The sequence below is a fragment of the Schistocerca nitens genome, chromosome 7 (assembly GCF_023898315.1).
Source record: "Schistocerca nitens isolate TAMUIC-IGC-003100 chromosome 7, iqSchNite1.1, whole genome shotgun sequence".
In the NCBI taxonomy this organism is placed as follows: Eukaryota; Metazoa; Arthropoda; class Insecta; order Orthoptera; family Acrididae; genus Schistocerca; species Schistocerca nitens.
In genome coordinates this window covers 487,210,536-487,237,928 of record NC_064620.1, presented here as the reverse complement: position 1 = coordinate 487,237,928, position 27,393 = coordinate 487,210,536, and the positions used below count along the sequence as shown (strand labels likewise).

At 43.3% G+C, this 27,393-nt stretch overlaps 1 protein-coding gene across 1 annotated transcript in view; it reads right to left on the bottom strand.

The window, feature by feature from the left end:
• The window catches only part of LOC126195111 (ATP-binding cassette sub-family G member 1), a 495,613-nt gene that overhangs the window by 77,117 nt on the left and 391,103 nt on the right, over positions 1 to 27,393 (bottom strand). The window contains exon 3 of the mRNA XM_049933581.1: positions 25,489 to 25,684. Coding sequence (XP_049789538.1) covers positions 25,489 to 25,684 — 196 coding nt within the window. The remainder of the gene's footprint in view (positions 1 to 25,488; positions 25,685 to 27,393) is intronic.

Genomic DNA, 27,393 nt, shown 5'->3' with positions numbered 1-27,393 from the left:
TCCAACTTATTGGGTGATTTATTGTAAGCAAAAACGATAATAATAACAACAGAGGCAAATATAAGTGAACTGTGATGCATCAGTGAAAAACTGTAAATAAAATTACGTTGAAAAGAAATTCCTAACACTTAAGAAAGCATACTCTGAGGTGACAAAAGCCAGTAGATACCTCCTAATATCGTGTCGGGCCTCCTTTTGCACGGCGTATTGCAGAAATTCAACGAGGCATGGAGTCAACAAGCCGTTGGAAACATTGAGCCACACTGCCTCTGTGGCCACCATAACTGCGGAAGTGCTGCCGGTGCAGGAGTTTGGGCACTAACTGAGCACTCCGTTAAATGTTCGATGGGATTCATGTTGGGCGAGCTGGGTGGCTAAAACATTCGCTTGAAATGTCCAGAATGTTCTTCAAACCTGTCGTGAACGCCAGTAGCTCAGTGACATGGCGCATTGTCATCCATAAAAATTCCACGGTTGTTTGGGAACATGAAGTCCATGAGTTGCTGCAAATGGTCTCCAAGTAGCCGAACATAGCCATTTCAAGTCAGTGATCCCACTCCACTTCAAATAAACTCATCCCACACAATTATGGAGCCACCATCAGCTTGCACAGGGCCTTTTTGGCAATTTGGGTAGATGCCTTCGTGGGGTTTGCGCCACACTGGAACCCTACCATCAGCCCTTACCAACTGGAATCTTGACTCGTTTGACCAGGCCAAGGTTTTCCAGTCGTCTAGGGTCCAATTGATACGGTCACGAGGCCAGGAAAGGCGCTGCAGGCTATGTCGTACTGTTACCAAAGGCACTCGCGACGCTCATCTGCTGCCACAGCCCATTAACACCAAATTTCTCCGCACTGTCCTAACGTGTACATTCGCCGCACGTCCCTCATCTATTTCTGCGATTATTTCTCGCAGTGTTGCTTGTCTGTTAGCACTGACAACTTTACGCAAACGCCACCGCTCTCGCTTGTTAAGTGAAGACCGTCGGCCACTGCGTTGTCCGTGGTGAGTGGTAATACCCGACATTTGTTGTTCTCTGCACACTCTTGACACTGTGGATCTTCAGAATATTGAATTCCCAAACGATTTCCAAAATGGAATATTCCACGTGTCTATTCCAACTACCATTCCGCGTTCAAAGTCTCTTAATTCCGGTCCTGCGACCGTGATCACGCCAGAAACTTTTTCATATGAATCACCTGCAAACAAATGACAGCTCCACCATTGCGCTGCCCCTTTATATATCTTTTGTACACGATACTACCGCCGTGTATATGGCTATCCCATGATGTTAGTCACCTCAGTGTACAGCAAATCATCCCCCATCACCTCCTCCAACTCACATGCACAGACGCCAGCAGAAACACACAAACGAATGTACATGGGTAAACTTACATTAAGGAAATCAGGAAACGTAAAGAGCCTCGTAGTCGTAGACATTGTCGTCATCATCATTACCACCACCAAATTCCCTTGGGCGCTCATCGTTGTCTTAACGGAACTCAGTTACCTTAGGCTGAACGAAATATTTTTCCTCTTGAGGCTATTTCAGGATCGAAAGAAAATGAACAGCTGCCACCTGAGGTATTTAAACCTTAAGTTGCGATTAGTATTACTTCGTTTATGAGATGCAACCTTGTAAGTCATCTGACTCTTGGGCTTAGCAAGGTAAATCCTGGTTGCTGCCTGTGTGTCGTCTATAAATTTTCTTCGGTCCCATTTTGTTAGGACCGTAGTATTTTCACGCCGTGTTCAGATTACCTTCTATATCGGTGCTGGTGGACACACGGGCCTCCTTAACTGTGCAACCCTACCTGAGCCTTAAATTTATGTATAACGCTTAGATCTATCTTCGCAGCAATCTTCCAAGGATCTACTTCGGCATGAAAGTTTTGTTACACTTTTCACTCTTACACCAATAAGCTAGAATATAAATCACCGAAACTAAGTGTTCCAGATCAGGAAAAATAAAAAAAATGAGGTTAACCAAATTGTTTCATGAATTTTCACGACCACGCTCTGTTTCGCAGCTAGTTATGAGTGATACTTAAGATGAACGTTCTCAATATAGCACAACTGATAGCCTTCGTCTTCTTGGTGTAAGCCAGGACATTCTTTGAAGAAATGACGGGACTGAAAAGAAGCACCTTATATAACAAAACGAAAAAAAATTACGTTCAAAAATTCATCAAGAAAATGTAACAGTGAACAAGCGAGCGAAGGAAGAAGTGTTGTTTCAATCTGGGAGTAGTAGGAGTTGGAGCAGGAACTTGTCCCTGATCCTGTCAAAGGAACCAACCCAACGTGAAATGATTTAGGAAAACTACAGAAAATTTAAATTTGGATGGACTTACAGAGATTTGAAATCATCTTCTATAAATATGTGATGTACACAGAGCTAGCTTGGAAACAGGGATTTACATTAATTATGTATAAAGACAAGAATTTCTTGGCGATTGCTGGAAACCGAAGAATGTGCGATCAGTATGAGTGGAGAAAATACGCTCCTTTTTTTTTATTAAAAGTCTACAGTGCAAATGTAGAACATTTGTAGGAATATAACGAAACAGTACCACTTGTTACTGTCAGGAAGCTAGAGACGGACAAAACGAAAGCATTTGACATGACAAGCTGCGGAAGACCGTCTGAAATAACGCGATAAATGGAAATGTGCTAAAGCGAACAGACTCGCTAGAAAGTTCATCTAAAGTCCTTAATAGAAGGGCTGGGAGTTTATCGCGATACATGCTGACGAGGTCGACTTATTTGGTACTGAAAGTGGTTTGTTTCATGAATTTCTGAGACCTCGTTCTGCTTCGCAGCTAGTTATGAGTGACACTGAAGATGAACGTTCTCGGCTTAGCACAACTGGTAGCCTTCGTCTTCTTGGTGTATTCCAGGACAGATAGACTTCTTCTTTTTTTTTTTTTTCCTGAGTCACCAGTTCTCTGGTTTGATGCGGTCCACCACGAATTCCTCTATTTTGTCAATTTCTCTGAGTACTATTTGCACCCTACGTCCTCAATAATTTATTAGACGTACTCAAATCTAGGTCTTCTTCTACAGTTTTTAACCCAGACATCTCCCTCCAATACTATGAGGGTTACTCTTTGATGTCTTAATAGATATCCTACCGTCCTGTCCTTCAATGACAGTGTTTTCCATACATTCCTTCCTTCGCCTATTATGCGGGAAACCATCTCGTTCCTCATATTATTAGTTAACCTAATGTTTAACATTCCTTTTATAGTATCACATACCAAACGCATCGGTTCTCTTCTCCTCCGGTTTCCTCGCAATCAGTGAATCAATAACAACAATGTTGTGCCCCAAACGTAAGATCTCAGAATTTCTTCCGCAAACTGAGGCCTATGTTTAATATTAATAGACCAGGAATGACCAAGAATGTTCATTAAGGTCTTCGTCTCGTTCAACAGCTCCTGTAATTCTACCACACTTTCACTGAACAGTGTTGCAAGCGAATTTCGTCATTGAGACCCTTCAAACCTGAATTTTAATCCCACTCACAAATCTTCTTTTATATCTGTCGTTGCTTCTTCAATGTATTAACTGAAAAGTAGCAGCGAAGTACTGAATCCGTGCTTTACACTCTTTTTAATCCGAGCACTTAGTTCTTGTGCAGCTATTCATAATATACCCTCTTGGTTTTTGGACATAGAGTGTATTATTTGTCTCTCCCTATATGTTACTGCTATTTGCAGAATTTCGAACAACTCCCATCATCTTATATTGTCTTACACTTTTTCCAGGTCGACACATCCAAGAAATTGTCCTTTTTCCTTAAATTTTTCTTCCAATACCAAGTGCGACGTCGGAACTGCTTCTCTGGTGCCTTTACCTTTACTGAAGTCAAACTGATCATCTAACAGATTTCACCTTTCTTTTTCATTCTTCTGTTCAACAATCTTGTCAGATACTTGTATGCATAAGCACTTAAGCTGATTGTACGACAGTTCTTACCCACTCTGGCTGTCTTCGGGACTGAGTGGTAGATATTCTTCCGAAAGCCTGATATTATGGTTCCAGTCTGATATATTATAGATAACTTTGGTTGCCGCTTCGGCCAATGATTTTAAAAATTTCGAAGGAATGTTCTGCAACCCTCGTGCATTATTTGATCGCAAGTCTTTCAAAGTTCTGTTGATCTCTGACTATAATACTGCATTCGCTACGTCTTCGATATAGGATCTCATTTCTTCTTTTATTACGATTTTTGCTGTTATCGATATCAGTACTGGCAAGACAATGGCCGCGGGAATTCCGAGACCATATGGAAATCTCTATAGTAGTCCCTCAGACTAGTCCGGACATACAAAAAGAAGCGAGAAGGGAGACTTCAATTTACATACGTTAAGACGGAAGATTTATTAAAGTATTTTTATTTAATTACTAAAACATAACTACAACTTATAGTTTACGTTTGCGTGGAGTAATTTTCGTCTATTATGCTTTCGACGGAAGATGGCTGCAATGTTTGGTTGAAATGGCAAAATATATTATTCATGTGATATAATTACAGTTTAAAAAGTTCCAGCTTTTTTACTTGTACTATGAAACCTTGCTTCTTGCCGAATTCCATGATTCTAGGTCGATGGGAAGTACCCTATAGGTTTTGATGAATGAGTTTCCGACTATCAAAAACTATGACGTAAATGACCGAATCTTTTGACTGCATTGACTTAGATGCTTAAATTTCTTACGCCGCTAAGGGACTGTACACTTTAGTATATGACATAAATCTGAAATTTATACGCCAACCTGTTACAGAGAAAAATGGGTCTTAAAAGACGGACAAACAGACAAACGAATAAAAATGACAAAAATATACTTGTGTGTGATGTAATTACAAATCAGCATTTTTCGAATTTTTTCCTTGACTTGTATCGTAAAACCTTTCTTCTTGATTCTGGGTCAACGGGAAGCATTCCATAGACTTTGATGAGTGAGTTTCCGAGTATCAAAGTATGTGATATAAATGGCCGTAAATTTTGACTGAGGTGACTTAGGAGCTTAAAATTTATGTCAGCGAGGGACCAAAGACATCAATGTGTGACATAATTTTGAACGTGATATGTCTAGTCGTTGCTGAGACAAAAGAGTTTTTAACAGTCGGACATACAGATAGGCAGCAGACAAACGGACAATTAGGTGATCTTGTTAGGGTTCCGTGTTTTCACACCGAGGCAGGGAACCCAAAAAAATACTAGTATGTACCACTCCATACATGACAATGGCAGGTGATTCCCAATGCGGAAAGGAGACAAATCCACGCTATAAAGTACTTTCAGAGCTTACTTTTTTGGTTTACGGTAGCGTCAGACGATACTGGAGCACCTCGTCTGTTCTTGAACATTCCGATGTTGCCTGCCGTAAGAAAGACGGTTATTGACGAACTAATCTGATGCCGCCGGTCGCCAGATGCTGTGTCAGAGGGCACACTCGTTTCACACGGAGCTACGATCCACTAATCACGTTGCGCGCTGACATAATTCCCTGGCACAGTAACCCACATCGGAGCGGATGCGAGATAAGAACGTGAGTCTCAGTTATTGACAGCGGTAGGTACTTTTCTGCAGGCGATATCTGCGAATTACGAAACTTATAGCGCTGTGACGAAAGATGTCAGGTTTTTTTTCCACAAGTTGCCGGTGGTTATCCTTGCTGTTAATCGACCGGTAAGTTGTCTCAACAAAAAAGTTAACAGCAAGGTAATACACCATGTATCCTCAGCTGAGTACGCTTTTCAGTTTACTCTTTCGCACAGTTACCCGTTGTGCATATTTCCTCGACGAAGGTTAAGTTTGTGGCATAATATTTCCACGGCAGGGAAGTGTGCATTTTGTCAGTATCGTGGTAGGTTATCTATTTAAGTCGTTATATGATCATGACTACAAGCAGCTACTTTGTCAGAATATGTATTTAGGTCTTGCTAGGTTACATCTACATCGATACTCTGAAAATCACATTTAAATGCCTGGCAGAGGGTTCATCGAACGATCACAATTCTCTATTATTCCAATTTCGTATAGCGCGCGGAAAGAATGAACACCTATATCTTTCCGTACGAGCTCTGATTTCTCTTATTTTATCGTGGTGATCGTTCCTCCCTATGTAGGTCGGTGTCAACAAAATATTTTCGCATTCGGAGGAGAAAGTTGGTGATTGGAATTTCTTGAGAAGATCCAGTCGCAACGAAAGACGCCTTTCTTTTAACGATTTCCAACCCAAATTCTGTATCATTTCAGTGACACTCTCTCCCATATTTCGCGATAATACAAAACGTGCTGCCTTTCCTTGAACTTTTTCGATGTACTCCGTCAGTCCTACCTGGCAAGGATGCCACACCGCGCAGCAGTATACTAAAAGAGGACGGACAAGCGTAGTGTAGGCATTCTCCTTAGTAGGTCTGTTACATTTTCTAAGTGTACTGCCAATAAAACGCAGCCTTTGGTTAGCCTTCCCCACAACATTTTCTATGTGTTCCTACCAATTTAAGTTGTTCGTAATTGTAATACCTAGGTATTTAGTTGAATTTACGGCTTTTAGATTAGACTGATTTATCGTGTAACCGAAGTTTAACGAGTTCCTTTTAGTACTCATGTGGATGACCTTACACTTTTCGTTACTTAGGGTCAACTGCCACTTTTCGCATCATTCAGATGTCTTTTCTAAATAGTCTTCCAGTTTGTTTTGATCTTCTGATGACTTTATTAGTCGATAAACGACAGCGTCATCTGCAAACAACCGAAGACGGCCGCTCAGATTGTCTCCCAAATCGTTTATATAGATAAGGAAGAGCAAAGGGCCTATAACACTACCTTGGGGAATGACTGAAATCACTTCTGTTTTACTCGATGACTTTCCGTCAGTTACTACGAACTGTGACCTCTCAGATAGGAAATCGCAAATCCAGTCACATAACTGAGACGATATTCCATAAGCACGCAATTTTACTACGAGCCGCTTGTATGGTACAGTGTCAAAAGCCTTCCGGAAATCCAGGAAAACGGAATCGATCTGAAATCCCTTGTCAATAGCTCTCAGCACTTCATCTGAATAAAGAGCTAGTTATGTTTCACAGGAAGGATGTTTTATAAACCCATGTTGACTGTGTGTCAGTAGACATTTTCCTTCGAGGTAGATTCTGAGCCAACAAGAACATGGTGAGGTGTAAAGTAGGGGAAACGGGTGGACGATGGTGTACCTAGGATACCCATGACGTTTTCTTTCGATGCTTCAGTCTAGTGATTCGAGAATCATATGAAGAAATGCACAGTAGAAACTGCAATAAGCCGTTACTGGCATTTTCTACTGCATTTGTTGTTGTGAGGCAAGAATCTGTGTTTGCTTGTTGTATACCATATTATGCTATTTGGAAGATATTGTTAATTCTTCAGTTACAGAGTTTTCCGGTGACTAAAATTCCGCATATTTTTAGAACTGGTGACATAACGTGTGGACGGTTACGCTTTACTTCGCCGGACTTGCACTATCTTATACCTTAAAACAGAAGGTCTTCCAGGATTGAACACGTAATATTTGCAAATGAACTGAGTTCTTTAATGTCTTTTCAGCTTTCCCTGTCTTGAAAATTGGAATCTGTGTTACTTGTCAATACTTTCTATTACAAAATGTACCTGGTTTTCTTAATTTAATTTCACTTAATGATTTTTGATGTGTAGTAGAGTAATAAAGTAGCACTTAAACTATTATTTATTTCCGAAGTGACTTATATTGCTAAACGGCTGAATTTCTTTGAACATTTCTGTGGTTTCTTCTTTCATCGACCAGATTAAGTATTTGTCACCAGCGTTTCTTCGCTGTTATCTTCCTTGTACCTATATCTGTTCAGTGACTGCCCCTTTTAGAGATGTCCATTCATCTTCAACTAAACTATCTACTGTGGTATTCATTATCGCTATATCTACAGCCTTCGAGAACTTCAAATGCACATCATCATTCCTCAGTGCTTCATTGTGTCACATTTATTCTTACGGATGATTCTCTTCAACTTCAGTCTACTCTTCACCTTTACTGTGGTTTGAGTCTATATCGGATCCTGCGTACGCTTCGCAAGCCACTAACGCATTTCGGAATATCTCTCTCACCATGACGTAATCCAGCTGAAATTTCCTCGTGTCTTCAAGTCTTTTGCAAGTATACCTCGTCGTCTTGTAATTTTTGAACAATGTGTGACCTGTTACTTGTTGAAATTTATTGCAGAACTCTATTAGTTTTCCAACTCCTTCATTCCTACTTTCAACCCGATAGTATCCAGTAACTCTTGTGCCTATTACCTTCCCATGTTTATTGGATTATCGTCTCCATTTCCATTCTGAATTACCCATTCAATATCCTCAAACGCTTTCTCTATCTCTGTCTTCTGCTTCTAATGTCGGCGTTGGTTTGCTGTTGATTCGGATGAGAACAACCAGATCACTGAACTAATCGCAGTAACCCAGTTTCTGCCCTAAATTCCTATTCATAACGATTCCTAATCCCACTATACCATTTTCTGCTGCTGTTGATATACTCTCCCCTATAGTTTGAAGTTCTTGTTCTTGTAAAATATGAGTTTTTTGCGCATTCCCAACTCCTGACACGATGATTAACACCAGTAAATGTACTCTATTCCGCCACGACTGTCGCTACTGTCTATACAGTCACTAATGGAAATCTAGATTAAAGATTAAGTGGTATCACTGAATCAGTGAGTCTCAGTTTATGGTTCAAATGGCTCTGAGCACTACGGGACTTAACTTCTGAGGTCATCAATCCCCTAGAACTTAGAACTACTTAAACCTAACTAACCTCAGGACATCGCACACACCCATGCCCGAGGCAGGATTCGAACCTGCGACCGTAGCGGTCGCGCGGTTCTAGACTGTAGCGCCTAGAACCGCTCGGCCACCCCCGCCGGCTAAGTTTATGGTCTGAGCATGAGTTCTACACTGTGATGGAACAAAAGAGCAATTTCATAGCGGAATCATAACTTGTTCTGTGCAATTACTATTTACACAGGCAGATTTGCGAAGCAACCGTACATGTATAACGCATTTTGTATCGCGTTTCCTTCTCAAAATAAAGGAACCATTTCAAAATTTTGCAAAGTTGTATACAGAGAACAGAGTACATGCACCAGATCGCAGTTGTATTTCGAAGTCGTGTGTGTTAGGAGGAATGTCGCTAACTTCAGTAAGTCAGAAAGGCGAAGAAATATGCTATCCAGTTAAGTGGAGATAATTTGACAGAGTGCTGAGTGGCCTGTGTTCCGATAAGTCACCGGTAGTCGACGATAAACGCCTGCTACCACTGAAAATGGGAGGTGGAAGTTAAAGGTCTATGAAGAAATTGGTGTACTACCATTTTCCCAGAAAAGTGTTATAATCACAACAACTAAGAAGGTGCAGGCATATAGTCTGAAAACAATGGGATGGTTAGCCTTACATGACACTCTTGTGAATTGCTGGCTAGTATAGTATACAAAAGAGTGAAAGGAAATCTGAAATGGTATTAGGTCAAGATCAATTTGGTTTCACTCGTACTGGTTTCAGAGATGTAATTTTAACTTTTCTCTTAGTCCTGGAAAGGAGCAATCAGGGCACTTCACTAGCGTCTGAGGACCTACAGAGCGTTCGACAATATAAGGGGCTAAGATGATGGCAGCAGTTCTCAGCTGAGTTGGGCTAGTGTGTAGAGACAGAAAAATAATCCACCACATTTACAAAAACGAGGAGGAAGTAAGAAAAATGAATGATTAAGAAAGACGAATTAATGTTTGGAAGGGTAACTACTATTGTTTAAGTTGTGTGCCGAAGAGGCAATGAAGAAAATTAGAGGAAACAGTGGATGAGGAATAAAAATGGAGGAGGAATAGGTATCAACGGTAAGCGTCGGATGCAACATAGTAAGGATTGAAGAAAATAAAGAGGACTTATAAGATTTGTTGAATGGAATGGACAGTGTCCTTTCAGTGGCATATTTGAATAGTGTCTGCAATTAAATTATTGTGAATACAGTTAGTAGTAAAGGAGTAATAAATCAAACCGTCATGCGTGATGCTGAGGCTTTGCTGTATGAACAGCGAACATGTAGCAAGCAATACGTCCTTTTCCTTTATTTTGAGCGTGTGTGAGGGGGGGGGGGGGGGGAATTGGCAGCGAGAAATAGTTACGAAAAGGCTTCATGTATTATGTGCAGAGTTTGTTGGAAGCTGCTAAGTGCTCTCATTTTCAGGTACTGGATGAATATATTCGGCGTAATTTTGTGCGCTGTGAGTTACGTAGAGTCAAGACATGTACACAGTTTTGGTAGTTGACTTCCTGCATTAAGCCTCTAACGTAAGATTATCCCCGTTAATGAGTGGATCAAGACAACACCTTAACATCTGGTGCCAGCAGTATGTTATGTAAGTGATCTTCTTCCATAGGTAGTCTATAACCTATATAGACAATGCTTGCAACACCACACACACCAATCTGCAAGCGAGGTTTTAAGATCGACCAAGAGGTAACTTGTAGCTGGACGGAGCAGACGACAAAAACTTTGTAACAGAAAGGAAACAAGAAAAAACACGAACTATAGCGGATATTCAGTGTTGCAGTTACGTAAGTCTAGCTCCAGATAGAAAGCGACTGGAGAACCACTAAAAAAAAAAAAAAAAAAAAAATATTGCAGTTCCCAGACAGCTTTTAGCTTATTACTTCGTCGACCTCCTATTGAATAGCAGCATGTAGTCGAATGAACGTTGTACATGGCCACAAGAGCTTTTCTTGTTAACAATATACAATGAACTAATTAAAATTTTCTATTTATAATTTATGCGCATTCGTAAGTTTTGGGGTAGATAAAACTGATGAGTTGCCCTGCAACTATAACCGGCTCTTTAAAGACTATTATACCTACCATATGCGTATTTCAGATTAGTTACATAAGATCGATCTTAGCAAGTTGTTTATTTGACTTTAACGGGCCTGAAGATGTACATCTTCATGTTTTCGCGGGGCACTGAGAGTTCCATTACATTTCGAGAGTGTAGGCACATAAATTCCGCTTCTTCGTCTATTTCGGATGTATATCTTACAGCCATCTTCAGAGTGAGCCTGAAGACTGACGCTCCAACACTCACTACGTCCGTTTGTTCCAAGTCATGGAATCCGGTTCTTTCTGCAGTAAACTTACGAAGACATCGCCACAGTGCATCTCGCAGTGATACATCGACATCCAAGCGCGGAACTACCGCGCAGCCACAGATCTACACTACTGACCATTAAAATTGCTACACCAAGAAGAAATGCAGATCATAAACGGGTATTCATTGGACAAATATATTATACTAGAACTGACATGTGATTACATTTTCATGCAATTTGGGTGCATAGATCTTGAGATATCAGTACCCAGAACAACCACCTCTGGCCGTAATAACGGCCTTGATACGCCTGGGCATTGAGTCAAACAGAGCTTGGATAGCGTGTACAGGAACAGCTGCCCATGCAGCTTTAACACGATACCACAGTTCATCAAGAGTAGTGACTGGCGTATTGTGACGAGCCAGTTGCTCGGCCACCATCGACCAGACGTTTTCAATTGGTGAGAGATCTGGAGAATGTACTGGCTAGCTCTGCAGTCGAAGATTTTCTGTATCCAGAAAGGCCCATACAGGACCTGCAACATGCGGTCGTGCATTATCCTGCTGAAACGTAGGGTTTCGTAGGGATCGAATGAAGGGTTGAGCCACGGGTCGTAACACATCTGAAATGTAACGTCCACTGTTCAAAGTGCTGTCCATGCGAACAAGAGGTGACCGAGACGTGTAACCAATGGCACTCCACACCATCACGCCAGCTGAGACGCCAGTATGGCGATGACGAATACACGCTTCCAATGTGCGTTCACCGCGATGTCGCCAACACCCGGATGCGACCATCATGATGCTGTAAACAGAACTTGGATTCATCCGAAAACATGACGTTTTGCCATTCGTGCGCCCAGGTTCGTCGTTGAGTACACCATCGCAGGCGCTCCTGTCTTTGATGCAGCGTCAAGCGTAACCGCAGTCACGGTCTCCGAGCTGATAGTCCATGTTGCTGCAAACGTTGTCGAACTGTTCGTGCAGATGGTTGTTGTCTTGCAAACGTCCCCATCTGTTGACTCAGGGATCGAGACGTGGCTGCACGATCCGTTACAGCCATGCGGTTAAGATGTCTGTCATCTCGACTGCTAGTGATACCAGGCCGTTGGGATCCAGCAGGCGTTCCGTATTACTCTCCTGAACCCACCGAATCCATATTCTGCTAACAGTCATTGGATCTCGACCAAAGCGAGCAGCAATGTCGCGATACGGTAAACCACAATCGCGATAGGCTACAATCCGTCCATTATCAAAGTCGGGAACGTGATGGTACGCATTTCTCCTCCTTACACGAGGCATCACAATAACGTTTCACCAGGCAACGCCGGTCAACTGCTGTTTGTGTATGGAAACTTTCCTGATGTCAGCACGTTGTAGGTGTCACCACCGGCGCCAACCTTGTGTGAATGCTCTGAAAAGCTAATCATTTGCATATCACAGCATCTTCTTCCTGTCGGTTAAATTTCGCGACTGTAGCACGTCATCTTCGTGGTGTAGCAATTTTAATGGCCAGTAGTGTATATAACAGGAAATATTGTAGTATACGCTGTTGACAATTATATCAAAGGGCCCCTTTTTCGAAAGCCAATTTCTCCCACTGTGGCGCACGAGTTCTAAATTTGGCTCGAATGTACCTACAAGCTTTCTCTATATTGGTGAAATAGCGTGGCGCCCTGCGAATCACTCAAGGGCTCGGCGGTGGTTCAAACAGAACAGGGGGTCGATACGTGCAAACCAAAAGGCCGGAGCTCAGAAGTTCATGTGAGGTGTAATCTGGACTAATGATAGCACATTGGCACCAAATTTCACCCCAAATCTGCCCAACGCCACCTTGGACGTGTCACGTCATGGGTAGGCTATCTCATCTGACCTTGGTCTACTCACGTAATTCGATTGATGCCCCTCTGCCGCGCTTCAGAGCCATGACATCCAGTGTTGCAATCAAGCAGTTTCCTTATGGGTGACTGAGCCCGTGGGTGAGGTGGCAGGGATCCGTGCTTTTTCCACCAAAGAGGAAGGCTGCAGGCACTTTCGAGCCAAAATCCGAGCTTCTGCATCGTAATGGTAGAAAATGACTTTTTTTGTCGCCCTTTAATTTTGTTGCGCAGCGTAGTATATATATTAGCACCAGATTCTATCCGCTTGAATAGGTTTATGTAGTGGTTTTAAGCTTGAGAAACTGCCTGTTGGCTTCTGTCTCGGGTTCTTCGGGCGACGTTTGTTTCATGATTTTTCTGACGTTTCGCCAGCGCGAGTGGCTGGTATTCGCAAATCTTCACCCACCACAGATGGTGATGGAACCCGAGTACCCGAGACAGAAGCCATTTGTCAACAAGTGCCCACGGTCGCTTTAATAGTTAACCTTGTATGGCACCTACGTGTCTCAGCTGTTTAATGCATTCTGGGTCTGAAGGAGGAGTTGTTTGAAGGTTTTGTGCATCTGAAGAATGTGTCTACATCTACATGGATAATCTGCAAATCACATTTAAGTGCCTGGCAGAGGGTTCATCGAATCACCTTCACAAATCTCTATTATTCCAATCTCGTAATAGCGCGCGGAAAGAATGAACACGTATATCTTTCCGTATGAGCTCTGATTTCCCTTATTTTATCATGGTGAGCGTTCCTCCCCATGTAGGTCGGTGTCAACAAAATATTTCCGCATTCAGAGGAGAAAGTTGGTGATTGGAATTTCGTGAGAAGATTCCGTCGCAACCAAAAACACCTTTCATTTAATGGTGTCCATTTTCTAGGTGCCCTGCCAATAAAACGCATTCTTTGGTTAACCTTCCCAACAACATTTTATATGTGTTCGTTCCAATTTAAGTTGTTCGTAATTGTAATACCTAGGTATTTAGTTGAATTTACGGCTTTTAGATTTGATGTATCGTGTGACCGAAGTTTAACGAGTTTCTTTTAGCACTCATGTGGATGACCTCACACCTCTCTTTATTTAGGGTCAACTGCCACTTTTGGCACCATTCAGATATCTTTTCTAAATCGTTTTGCAGTTTGTTTTGGTCTTCTGATCGTGTCGTTGTGTGAAGGAAGGAAGGGCAGAAGGTTAGGGTTTTACGTCCTGTCGACGATGAGTTCGTAAGAGACAAAGCACTAGCTCCACCCAGTTTGCCTTAATCGATTCAGGGAAACCATGGAAAACCAAGACGTCAATGGCCAAACAGAGGTTTGAGCACTCCACGAATGAAAGTCCAGCGTCATAACCAACGCACCACGCCTCTCGGTTGTTGCTTGTACCAATTAATGACAACAGAACCACAAAGTAAGATAATATAGTCGCGGCACTCCGCCTATGCTTTGTTGCCCACTGCGATAATAGCGCGCCAAGCGGTCAGCAAGCCACACTACTGCATGCAGTATAGCCTGAGTGCCAATACTATCGTGTATATTGATTTTTTGCACAGTTTATACAATGGGCAGCGTACGTAATGCAATAAAAATCAACAATAACTAAAAAGCGACAGCAATTTGTCATTCTTTAGCTTCCTATGTCCCTCAGAGGTATGAAACATCACCTCACAGGACAGCTTATTTCTGATTATCTTGTAATGTCCACATGTTTACTGAAGAATGTCATTCTCCTTCCATGACAAAAAATTGCTAGCAAACACCAGAGACCTGATATTTTGTAGAAGGACGGCGTACATCTATGTGTGAAGTTTTGTTTGCTACACTTTCACTCAAATCAGTGAGTGTGGAACGTAGGGAACTTTTTGGGAATGTAATACCTACATTATTTAACGTACAAAGTAAGCAACAACACCTATATCTGCATGGAAAACCACCCAGGCGCGACAGTAAAACGCCAAAGGTAATAAAACTGTTTCCCAACACAGAAGACAACAATTTCACAATAATTGTTACAACTGAACCACAAACGGCACGAATCTTCGAAATATTCGCTTTTGAAGCAGAATTTACAAAAAATTCTTATATTAGAAAGCCTAGTGAAGCGTAAGAATGAGCAAATCAATAGACCCCAGAAAAATTTTTTGTGTCAATGAAAGTCCTAAAAATAATAGAAATAGGCAACAACAGAAATATGTGCTGCTCATGTGCGAAATACGTGTTTATATTCTCTTGCTTTCAATAGAGTAAGCTGCAGTTATGCAGATGTTCGGAAATATTTCTTCGGGAGTAAGTTGTTGTTCCCAGAATGAGATTTTCACTCTGCAGCGGAGTGTGCGCTGATATGAAACTTCTTGGCAAATTAAAACTGTGTGCCGGACCGAGACTCGAATTCGGGACCTTTGCCTTTCGCGGGCAAGTGCTCTATCATCTGAGCTCCGAAGCACGACTCACGCCCGGTCCTCACAGATTTACTTCTGCCAGTATCTCGTCTCCTACCTTCCAAGCTTTACAGAAGCTCTCCTGCGAACCTTGCAGAACTAGCACTCCTGAAAGAAAGGATATTGCGGAGACATGGCTTAGCCACAGCCTGGGGGATGTTTCCAGAATGAAATTTTCACTCTGCAGCGGAGTGTGCGCTGATATGAAACTTCCTGGCAGATTAAAACTGTGTGCCCGACCGAGACTCGAACTCGGGACCTTTGCCTCTGCCAGGAAGTTTCATATCAGCGCACACTCCGCTGCAGAGTGAAAATCTCATTCTGGAAACATCCCCCAGGCTGTGGCTAAGCCATGTCTCCGCAATATCCTTTCTTTCAGGAGTGCTAGTTCTGCAAGGTTCGCAGGAGAGCTTCTGTAAAGCTTGGAAGGTAGGAGACGAGATACTGGCAGAAGTAAATCTGTGAGGACCGGGCGTGAGTCGTGCTTCGGTAGCTCAGATGATAGAGCACTTGCCCGCGTAAGGCAAAGGTCCCAAGTTCGAGTCTCGGTCGGGCACACAGTTTTAATCTGCCAGGAAGTTTCATAAGTTGTTGTTGTTTATGTCACTGAATCAGTGAGATTTGGCTGTTTTTACGTTTATTTTACGTTAATTTATGTCTCTTAGAGGTTTAATAACGCATGGAACGCAAAACATAACAGCTATTTCGTTAATTAAGTAGAAAAATATTTAAAAACGAACTTTGTCGTTACGACGCAGTCAACAGTCACCTTTCTAACCGCTTGGAGCGCTAGTGTCGCTCCATCTGTCAAACGGTAGCAACTTCGGCTCAGAGAGTGTCGCGACTGGTATGTTAGACTGTGACAGAACTTTAATAGTGCCAAAGAAATTAAACATGAATCCAAGGTACACGGCACTGAGTGGTTCGTTTCTCGACCTAGTGTAATGAACCCAACTGAATGGGAAATAGCTGTATTGAGAAAACTTGCTGTAGTCTGCTACCGGCAGGGCTGTGCGAACGGATACCGCCTGTCACGTTTGGACGTACGACACAATGCAAACGTCCGCTCTCTTGTGATATCGTGGGAGTGATCTCTAAACTTCTGCACGCGAAAACTTCCGGTTCCACGCAACACAGGACTCACTTAGATGACGACGCTGAGTGGGGCGAAGCACTCCATTTTGAACTGAGTCTATGATATCAGGACGTGGGAAACTAAAAATTACAGCATTCATTCATGTTCTCAATTTGTTGTGGAAACTCTGCCACTGAGCAGCTTTATGGCTTTGTTTTCCATTTAGCCGTGTACCCGCCAAATTGCATGAACTGTCTCAGGCAGTTCTTCATTGCAACGTACATTCGCACCTCGCAGAGGGAAGAAACATTGAGATGTATACTTATTTCAGCGACAGAAACTTCACGCTCTGCAATAGAACTAGCGTCGTTTTCAGTCCATATGTATACATGGCGAAGGTGAAGCAGAATATCAGGACCTGGTAACGGAATGAACAGTCTGAACGCGGGATACAGACCAAAAATTAACTAAAGAAAGACGAAAGTAATGAGGATTAGCAGAAATGAGAGAAGCGATGAACTTAACAGCAGAAGTGAGAACCACATAGAAGATGAAGAAAAATTGGGCCACCTTGGAAGCGGAAGCCACCTTGGAAGCGAAATAACTCATAACGGACGAAGCGAGGAAGATGTAAGAAGTGACTAGCACAGACAAAGGGGCATTTCTCGCTGATAGAAGTCTATTAGCATCAGTACAGGGCATAATTTGAGAAAGGAATTTCTGAGAATGAACGTGAAGCACAACACTGGATGGGTGATAATCATAGACTGTGGGAAAGCCGGAAGAAAGAATCTAAGCCTTTGACATGCGGTATAACACAATGATAGGGTCAATTATGTGGACTGATGGGACAATAAATAACCCGCCAGGGTAGCCGAGAGCGCTACCGCGCTGCTTCCTGGACTCGGGTAGGTGCACCGGCCCCGGATCGAATCCGCCCGGCGGATTAACGACGACGGCCTCTGCGCCGGCCAGCCTGGTCGTGGTTTTTCGGCGGTTTTCCACATCCCCATACGTGAATACCGGGATGGTCCCCACGTCCCGCCTCAGTTACACGACTCGCAGACATTTGAAACGCATTCACACTATTTCACGATTTACTCTAGATGCAGACAGCAGGGGTACACTACTTTCGTACCGGGGGGTATGAGGTGGCGGCAGGAAGGGCATCCGGCCACCCCTTAAAATTAACCATGCCGATTCCGTACTTAATCCTGCCGACCCTGCGCACAATGCGGGATAAGGGCAGTAGCAAAAGAAGAAGAAGAAAGATGGGACAATAAATGGAGATTTTCTCAACAGAATCGTGGCAAATGCCGAACAGAAGAAGAGACAGGATGATAGGGCATTTGTTAAGAGCTCGGGAAATAACTTTATAACTTTTATGACACTAGAGGAAGTCGTAGAGAGGAAACACTGTAGGTAAAGACAGAGATTAGAACACATCCTACAAATAAAGAAAGTACTACTCAGAGTTGAAGAGAGGAAGTCATGGTGAGTGGCATCAGACTGTTCACAAGCCTGATGATCGAAAAAAAAAGTGTACATAAGAGGATAATTTTCCCAAACAACATAGCTACTTCACAGGATACAGATAAGCAATAAGAACACTGTAGATCGATCATAATTCATTATTGCCAACTTTTGATCCAGTTTCAACAGAATCTGTACTAGCAGACTTTCAGACCAAGCTATTGTTCAAGTACGTTTTTGACTGCATATCTGATAAGTCCAGAAGCGAATAAAAGAATCAATTTGAAATTAGAGCAGACAATTAATTATTATTAGACGCAAATAACTTAGAGTTAATGCAAACAATATAAAACAGAACAAATTAATAATGGTTTTTAATAGTGTACATTGGAGTGATCCATGTTGACGTTAAAATCATTCAGGACTCGACATACAGATACATGAAGACTTGTATGCATGTCAGAGAAGTTTTTTAATTTTGACATGTGCTAAAGTACAATTATACCACTTAACAATGGCCAATAGCCCGAAATTGCAATAGCGCAAGTAAATCATTTTTACAGTCATTGTTGAACATGGTGTTTTATTTTAAAATTTTGAGATGATTAGGAAACTTAATCACGAGAAAAATCAGCGAAGTTAAAAACGGTTTGATCAATAAGGGAATTATTTCCACTTTTAAGTAAAACCTTGAACAGGGAAGCAAGGATGATAGTGGATGGAGAAGAGCTATGGGTGATTGGTGATGCACGTCGTACCTGCTGATTTACGTTGTACGTGGACTAGGAGGAGGCCAGGAATTCTTCAGGATAAAGTAACATTGTTCACAAACACGTACGAACGATGAGTTCATCTAAAACTGCACGACGTGCTATAGCTGTATTAGGTGACAAATCTTTGAAAACTTAATGAAACATAAAAACTGTCAATTGCAGAAATACCAGAAGTCAAGAAATGTTACAGCTAATATTGTCTCACCATTACTTTACATTTAATGGGAAAGTTTACCAACAGAATGAGGGTCTTCCCAAGGGCAGTAGCATTTCAAGTTTTCTAGTCGACATATTCCTCAATCATTTGGAAAGTAAGTTCTTTAATGAAGACAATAGACACAAAAGTAAAATAGTATATTACTTTAGAAATGTTGATGACACCTTGTTGCTATTTGATGGAACAAAAGATGAGCTCGAAGAACTACTACCAGTATTCAATTCTTTTTCAAAAACGTAAAATTCACAATAGAACATGAAGGCAACAAAAGCATACACTTCCTGGATCTTAAAATCACAAATCACCAACCACCAACAAGACTCAAGTTCAGCATACACAGAAAACGCACATACACAGACATAACACTTGACAACTCATCATGCCATTACACCACACAGAAACATGTTGCATTTATGTCCATGCTACACAAAGTACACTCCCTTGATTTAGAAGAAAACACTGTCAAGAATGAGATAGATACAATAAAGAGCACTGCCATAAGCAATGGTAACACAGCCAAAACAATTGACAGTTTAAGCAGACAAATACACAAAAGCAAGACAACAATAGGACACACTGTGGAAGAAGAGAAAATATTCGCCAGTATCCCATACCTGGGCCCCATATCACAAAAAATCGCCAACGTTTTCAGAAAAACGAATTTAACAGTTGCAAAAATGGTGCAAATGGCTCTGAGCACTATGGGACTTAACATCTGAGGTCATCAGTCCCCTAGAACCGAGAACTACTTAAACCTTACTAACCTTAGGACCTCACACACATCCATGGTCGAGGCAGGATTCGAACCTGGGACCGTAGCAGTCGAGCGGTTCCGGACTGGAGCATGTATCAGGCGACACATTCATACGATATCTGACTCACAAATTTGGTTCAAATGATAGTCTGACATTTGAGATACGGTAGGTGAAATGACGAAGAACTACAGAGGCTGGGCAAAAATCGCCGCTATAAAGGAACACTTGAACATAAATGCAGAATAGTGATCTGTGTAGTTGTGATAGTGCATCAGGTCGGAGCTAAGTGAATTCTAACGTGGGCATACTGCTGCTGCTCTTATGCTGGGTGCTTCCATAATGAAGACAGTAAAAGTGCTCGATGTTTCAATAGGCCCCATATCTAAGACTTATTGCGCATTCAGGAAAAGCGAAGAAATATCATCGCTGAGCCACAAACCGGACGAAAGTACAGTCATGCTCATAAATAAAGGATACTGCAGATACATGGTGAAACAACGCTGTGGTGAGCCGTTCGCGGGTTTAAATCACCTCGGGGTATGACCATGCGGTGCATTTGATCTGCGGGCGTCGCACGGTGGCGCTGGCAGCAGTCCACATACACTGAGGTGTGTTGGTGCATGTGAGAGTACGGTGCAGCGAGTAAGCGTGCGGGCGTTTTCAGACGTGCTAATGGTGACTGTGTGTTGAAAATGGCTCAAAGAACACATATTGATGACGTTATGAGGGCGACTGGAGGCTGGTCAAACACAGCAGGTTGTAGCACGGGCCCTCCGTGTCCCACAAAGTGTGATCAAGATTATGGCAACGATTCCAGCTGACAGGAAACGTGTCCAGGCACTACAGTACGGGTCGTCCACAGTGTACAACACGTCAAGAAGACCGATATCTCACCATCAGTGCCCCCAGATGGCAACGGAATACTGCAGGTAGCCTTGCTCGGGACTTCACCGCAACCATTGGAACAGTTGTCTCCAGACACACAGTCTACAGACGACTGAACAGACATGGTTTATTCGGCCGGAGACCTGTAAGGTGCATTCCACTGACACCTGGTCACAGGAGAGCCCATAAAGCCTGGTGGCAATAACACAGTACATGGTAATTGGAACAGTGGTAATGTTCACGGACGAGTCCAGGTATAGTCTGAACAGTGATTCCCGCCAGGTTTTTATCTGGCGTGAACCTGGAAGCAGATACCAACTCCTGAATGTCCTTGAAAGGGACCTGTATGGAGGTCGTCGTTTGATGGTGTGGGGTGGGATTATGACTGGTGCACGTACACCGCTGCATGTCTCTGACAGAGGAACTGTAACACGTGAGGTGTATCGGGACGTCATTTTGCACCAGTATGTCTGCCTTTTCAGGGCTGCAGTGGGTCCACCTTCCTCCTGATGGACGATAACGCACGGCCCCACCGAGCTGCCATAGTGGAGGAGTACCTTGAAACAGAAGATATCAGGCGAATGGAGTGGCCTGTCTGTTCTCCATACCTAAACCTCATCGAGCACATCGAGCACATGTCTCGGTCAACGTAACGCTGCACGTCTTGAAACCCCTATGACACTTCAGGAGCTCCAACAGGCACTGGTGTAAGAATAGGCTATACCCCAGCAGCTGCTCGACCACCTGATCCAGAGTATGCCAACCCGTTGTGCGGCCTGTGTACGTGTGCATGGTGATCATATCCAATATTGATGTCGGGGTACATCCGCAGGAAACAGTGGCGTTTTGTAGCGCATGTGTTTCGGGACGATTTTCTCAACGTATCACCAACACCGTGGACACAGATCTGTGTCGTGTGTGTTCCCTATGTGCCTATGCTATTAGCGCCAGTGTTGTGTAGTGCCGCGTTGTGTGCCACCACATTCTGCAATTATCCTTAATTTATGAGCATGAGTGTATATTGAGTGTTCGTGACGAACGGTCGCTGCAGAGGAAAAACGCAATAGGACGAGAGCTGCGAAAGTCGCTGCAAAACTGGATGTCGCAGCTGCGAACACTGGACTCGTATTCGGGAGGACGACGGTTCAAACCCCAGTCCGGCCATCCAGATTTAGGTTTTCCGTGGTTTCCCCGAATCGTGTAAGGCAAATACCGGGACTGTTCCTTCGAAAGGGCACGGCCGACTTCCGCCTCCATCCTTCCCTAATCCGAGTTTGTGCTCTGTCTCTAATGACCTCGATGTCGACGAGACCTTAAAAACTATTCATACCCTCCTCCTCCTCCTTGCAGCTGCGAACGAACTCAGCACCAAATCAATACGAAGGGACCTCCATAATTTGCGAAGTGCAGGGCGTGCTGGGACTCCAAAACCACAGATCAGTATTGCAAATACCTGTAACTGAAAAACGTGGTGGCTAAGCCATTAGACCTGGACTATGGAACAATGGAAGAATGTAATTTGGTCGGATAAGTGCTACAGCCCACTGTTTCCAACTTAAGGCCGAGCTCACGCCCCTAATGTAAAACGTAGGGAGTATTCGGAGATGACTTGGGTGGCGGTATCGTGGTGTTTCCATGGGCCCCAGGGGTACTCTGGATGGTCGCATAACTGCCTATGATTATGTGACCGGTCTGGCTGATCAGGTCCACCTCATGGTACGATGTTTACTAACCAGTGGTGATGCTGTGATCCAAGAAGACAGGGTCCCTGTTCACACAGTTACCGTCGTCCAGGATTGGTTTTGTGAGCACGAGAATGAACTGTCGCACTTCCTATTTTCACCACAGACTCCAGATCACAAAATAATTTTACTTCTGTGGTCTTCTTTGGAGATTAGCTAACATGATGGCTGCACATCTCCATAGTCGTTACCTAAACTTGGTGTACGGTTTCCTTGAAAACTATTCAGGATTTGAAACTTCCTGGCAGATTAAAACTGTGTGCCAGACCGAGACTCGAACTGGGGACCTTTGCCTTTCGCGGGGAAGTTCTCTACCATCTCAGATACCCAAGCACAACTCACGCACCGTCCTCACAGTTTCACATCTGCCAGTACCTCGTCTCCTACCTTCCAAACTTCACAGAACTTCTCCTGCAAACCTGCAGAACTAGCACTCCTGGAAAAAGGATATTGCGAAGACAAGACTTAGCCACAGCCTGGGGGATGTTTCCATGTTTGGAAGATAGGAGACGAGGTTTGGCAGATGTGAAGCTGTGAGGACGGGGCGTAAGTCGTGCTTGGGTAGCTCAGATGGTAGAGCACTTGCCCGCGAAAGGAAAAGGTCCCGAGTTCGAGTCTCGGCCCGGCATACAGTTTTAATCTGCCAGGAAGTTTCATATCAGCGCACACTCCGCTGCAGCGTGAAAATCTTATTCTAGTATTCAGGATTTGTATGTAGCCACTCCGGGACGACTGGAAGCTATTTTGAACGCCAACGATTTTCCTGCACCGTGTTAGGGATAATGATGTGTATTACTTTTGGGGTTTCCGTATTTGTATGCAGGTCCCTCCTATGTGAACGGAATGATCCGCATGGCAACTATAGTATCAGACGTTTTTGCATGACGAACAACAAAGAAGACCCGGAAGAATTTTCTCTTACCTGTATTTCAAGATAATCATGGTGGTATGTCGCTTTTACCGTTGCGTGGAGTACCTGTGCATGCGACAAGTAACCAGTTGTTACTCTCAGGGTAAAACTTTTATGACCAAGCTCTACAGCATTAGTAATAGTAGTGGTTGTTATTGTTGCAGAAGAGGAAAGTGTGCGTGTTTAGTGGATTCAGAAGGGATAGAGAAGGACAACCTACTGAAGTAAAAGTAAGAAGACACTACTAAACTTTTTCCCACTCCATCGGGCTGGCTCGTACAGCAACCGTATAAGGGTCATTTTGAAGGAAAAGAGTGTTTGGTTCTGAAAATTGTTTTAATGTTGCGTTTCGACGGTTTAGGGCATCATGAGATTTTCTAGAAAGGAGAAGTAAGAAAGATATAAATAGCCAGATGCATGGTCCTATCACGCACAGCACGAAGTGAAAATATCAATGAAGCGTTTACGAACCATTAGAAAGAAAACTTACGTTTCCTGTTATGTTTTGAAATAAGCATACACCAACATCGCACTAAATAGGTTGTGTACCTACCCAATAAATAAGAAGATGTAAGAAATGGTTTTAAAGAAAGTTCAAAGAAGTACAGTGGCAGACGCAAAACTGAAAAGTGCAAACGTTACCTTCGATACACATGCCCAGACGTAATGGCAGGAGGGGCGGTGTAGCGATAGGACCACACTTACAGGATTGCAGACATTGGCTTCATTTGAACACAGTGTAGTGAAACACCAACACAGCTGAAGATGTCACCACATGTGCACAGTTAAGGACTGGATTTTGCGCCTCGTGGGGTTTGGTAGCGAAAATTCACACAGAGAGCGTGCATGAGTGATTCTGAAATAATTTAATGATGAGCATATAATGGGGATTAAAAATTAGGCTACTGAAAAAAAATACTGCGAAGATCGAATATATTAAAATAATAAATAAACATAATTGGGTTATCTATATGAAAACTGGAAGATGGCTCTAAGCACTATGTTAACATATGCGGTCATCAAATTTAGAACTACTTGAACCTAACTAAGAACATCACACACATCCTTGCCCGAGGAAGGATTTGAAACTGCGACCGTAGCAGCAGCGCGGTTCCGGACTGAAGCGGCTAGAACCGCTCGGCCACATCGGCCGGCCATTTGAAGAATACTATTGCATAGAGCTACAATAGGCAGCGCATGTTCTAGTGGTAAATGATGTGGGCCTCAATAAAATGCAGTCAAGTGTAAAAGTATAAAAATACAGAGGTATTTGTCAATTTCACTACACTGTGTTTAAATGAAGCCTTCCGATTAATGTGGATCTATCGCTGCTCCGTCGCACATGCCGATGTGTGTGTAACATTTGGACATTTCAATTCTGCTTCTGTTACAATACTATTCCTTGGTTTTTTAATGATTTTTTATTGCTTCATATTTATCCTAGCCCTGTTTGGCGTGATCTTGGTGGTCTTCACTATGCTTATTTCACAGCATAGCAGCAAACGTAGTAAGTTTTCTTTCTAGTGGTTCGCAGACACCTTTTTGATATTTTTATTTCGAGCCGTGCGTGACAGGACCATACGTCTGGCTATTGATATTTTCCTTTCTTTTTTTTTTGTAGAAAATCTGATGATGCCCTGAAAGACGAAACGCGTCATTAAAACAGCCAAGTTCCACAACCGAGACTTTTTTTAAATTCAAAATAAGAAGAAACCGGTTGAAGGCGAGAAGGGTAGTCTAAATTGTCGCAACAGGGGAAGACTGAAAAGTTGGCGCCACTCGTTAGTGGGACATCGCATTGGCCAAAATCGTGAACAGAGGTTGAAAATACCGTTTCAGTTATAAGGTACTTTTTATTTACAACATGACCGGTTTCCGGCCCTTATACGCCCATCATCAGGTGTTATAACTTTGTGCTGTGACCTCAGGCGCCGGCGGTGGACGAGTGCACCAGCGAACGCAGAGCACCCCGCGGAGCTCGGGGTCACAGCACAAAGTTGTAACACCAGATGATGGGCGTATAAGAGCCCGAAACCGGTCGTGTTCTACATAAAAAGAACCTCACAACTGAAGCGGTATCTTCAACCTCTGCTATAATGCTCAGCTGTGGATGTTCCTCCGACAGGACTGTCTGCGAAGTCGTGAGGTTTCAAAGGGCGGAGAGGTGGCGCAGAGAGCGGAGCGGGCGACTCACCAGCAGCTTCTTGGCCTTGTCGGAGAGCGAGGAGCCGAGCTTGAGGTGGGCGGCCATCCACATGAGCTCGGAGACGCTGAACAGGCCCGGCAGGTGGTCGGCCTGCTGGATGTAGCTGGCCTGCCGGCGCAGGCGGCTGTCGCCCGACTGCAGAGGCACCTCGTCCAGCCGCAGCTCGCCGCCCATGCCGCGCGTCCTGCACCCACACCAAGCACCCAGTCTCAACTAACGCCGTTGGCAAGTATCGACATATCGATATTTCGATATTTTTCCATGCAATGTTGATATACATGCCGGCTATAATTTCTTGCATATATATATATATATATATATATATATATATATATATATATATATATATATATATATATATATATATGGTGTTTCAAAAATGACCGGTATATTTGAAACGGCAATAAAAACTAAACGAGCAGCGATAGAAATACACCGTGGGACAACAGTACATTTTCGCCGGCCGGAGTGGCCGTGCGGTTCTGGCGCTACAGTCTGGAACCGAGCAACCGCTACGGTCGCAGGTTCGAATCCTGCCTCGGGCATGGATGTGCGTGATGTCCTTAGGTTAGTTAGGTTTAATTAGTTCTAAGTTCTAGGCGACTGATGACCTCAGAAGTTAAGTCGCATAGTGCTCAGAGCCATTTGAACCATTTGAACAGTACATTTTCAGGCAGACAAACTTTCGAAATTACAGTAGTTACAATTTTCAACAACAGATGGCGCTGCGGTCTGGGAAACTCTATAGTACGATATTTTCCACATATCCACCATGCGTAGCAATAATATGGCGTAGTCTCTGAATGAAATTACCCGAAACCTTTGACAACGTGTCTGGCGGAATGGTTTCACATGCAGAAGAGATGTACTGCTTCAGCTGTTCAATTGTTTCTGGATTCTGGCGGTACACCTGGTCTTTCAAGTGTCCCCACAGAAAGAAGAAACAGGGGTTCATGTCTGGCGAATAGGGAGGCCAATCCACGCCACCTCCTGTATGTTTCAGATAGCCCAAAGCAATCACACGATCATCGAAATATTCATTCAGGAAATTAAAGACGTCGGCCGTGCGATGTGGCCGGGCACCATCTTGCATAAACCACGAGGTGTTCGCAGTGTCGTCTAAGGCAGTTTGTACCGCCACAAATTCACGAAGAATGTCCAGATAGCGTGATGCAGTAATCGTTTCGGATCTGAAAAATGGGCCAATGATTCCTTTGGAAGAAATGGCGGCCCAGACCAGTACTTTTTGTGGATGCAGGGACGATGGGACTGCAATATGGGGCTTTTCGGTTCCCCATATGCGCCAGTTCTGTTTATTGACGAAGCCGTCCAGGTAAAAATAAGCTTCGTCAGTAAACCAAATGCTGGCCACATGCATATCGCCGTCATCAATCCTGTGCACTATATCGTTAGCGGCGCTGAGGGGCTGCCGCGTTTGAATTTTGTATGGATAGAGGTGTAAACTCTGACGCATGAGACGATACGTGGACGTTGGCGTCATTTGGACCGCAGCTGCAACACGGCGAAAAATCCTCTGTTCTAAGGAATAAACCATGTTGTCTACAGCACACTTGCACGTTGTGAACAGCACACGCTTACAGCAGAAAGACGACGTACAGAATGGCGCACCCACAGACTGCGTTGTCTTCTATAACTTTCACATCACTTGCAGCGCCATCTGTTGTTGAAAATTGTAACTACTGTAATTTCGAAAGTTTGTCCGCCTGAAAATGTACTGTTGTCCCAAGCATATTGCAACAAACGGTGTATTTCTATCGCTGATCGTTTAGTTTTTATTGCCGTTTTAAATATACCGGTCATTTTTGAAACACCCTGTATATAGTAACTGTTCTCGAAAGAACAGATACCACTGACGACCGTGCAGCTTCTCTA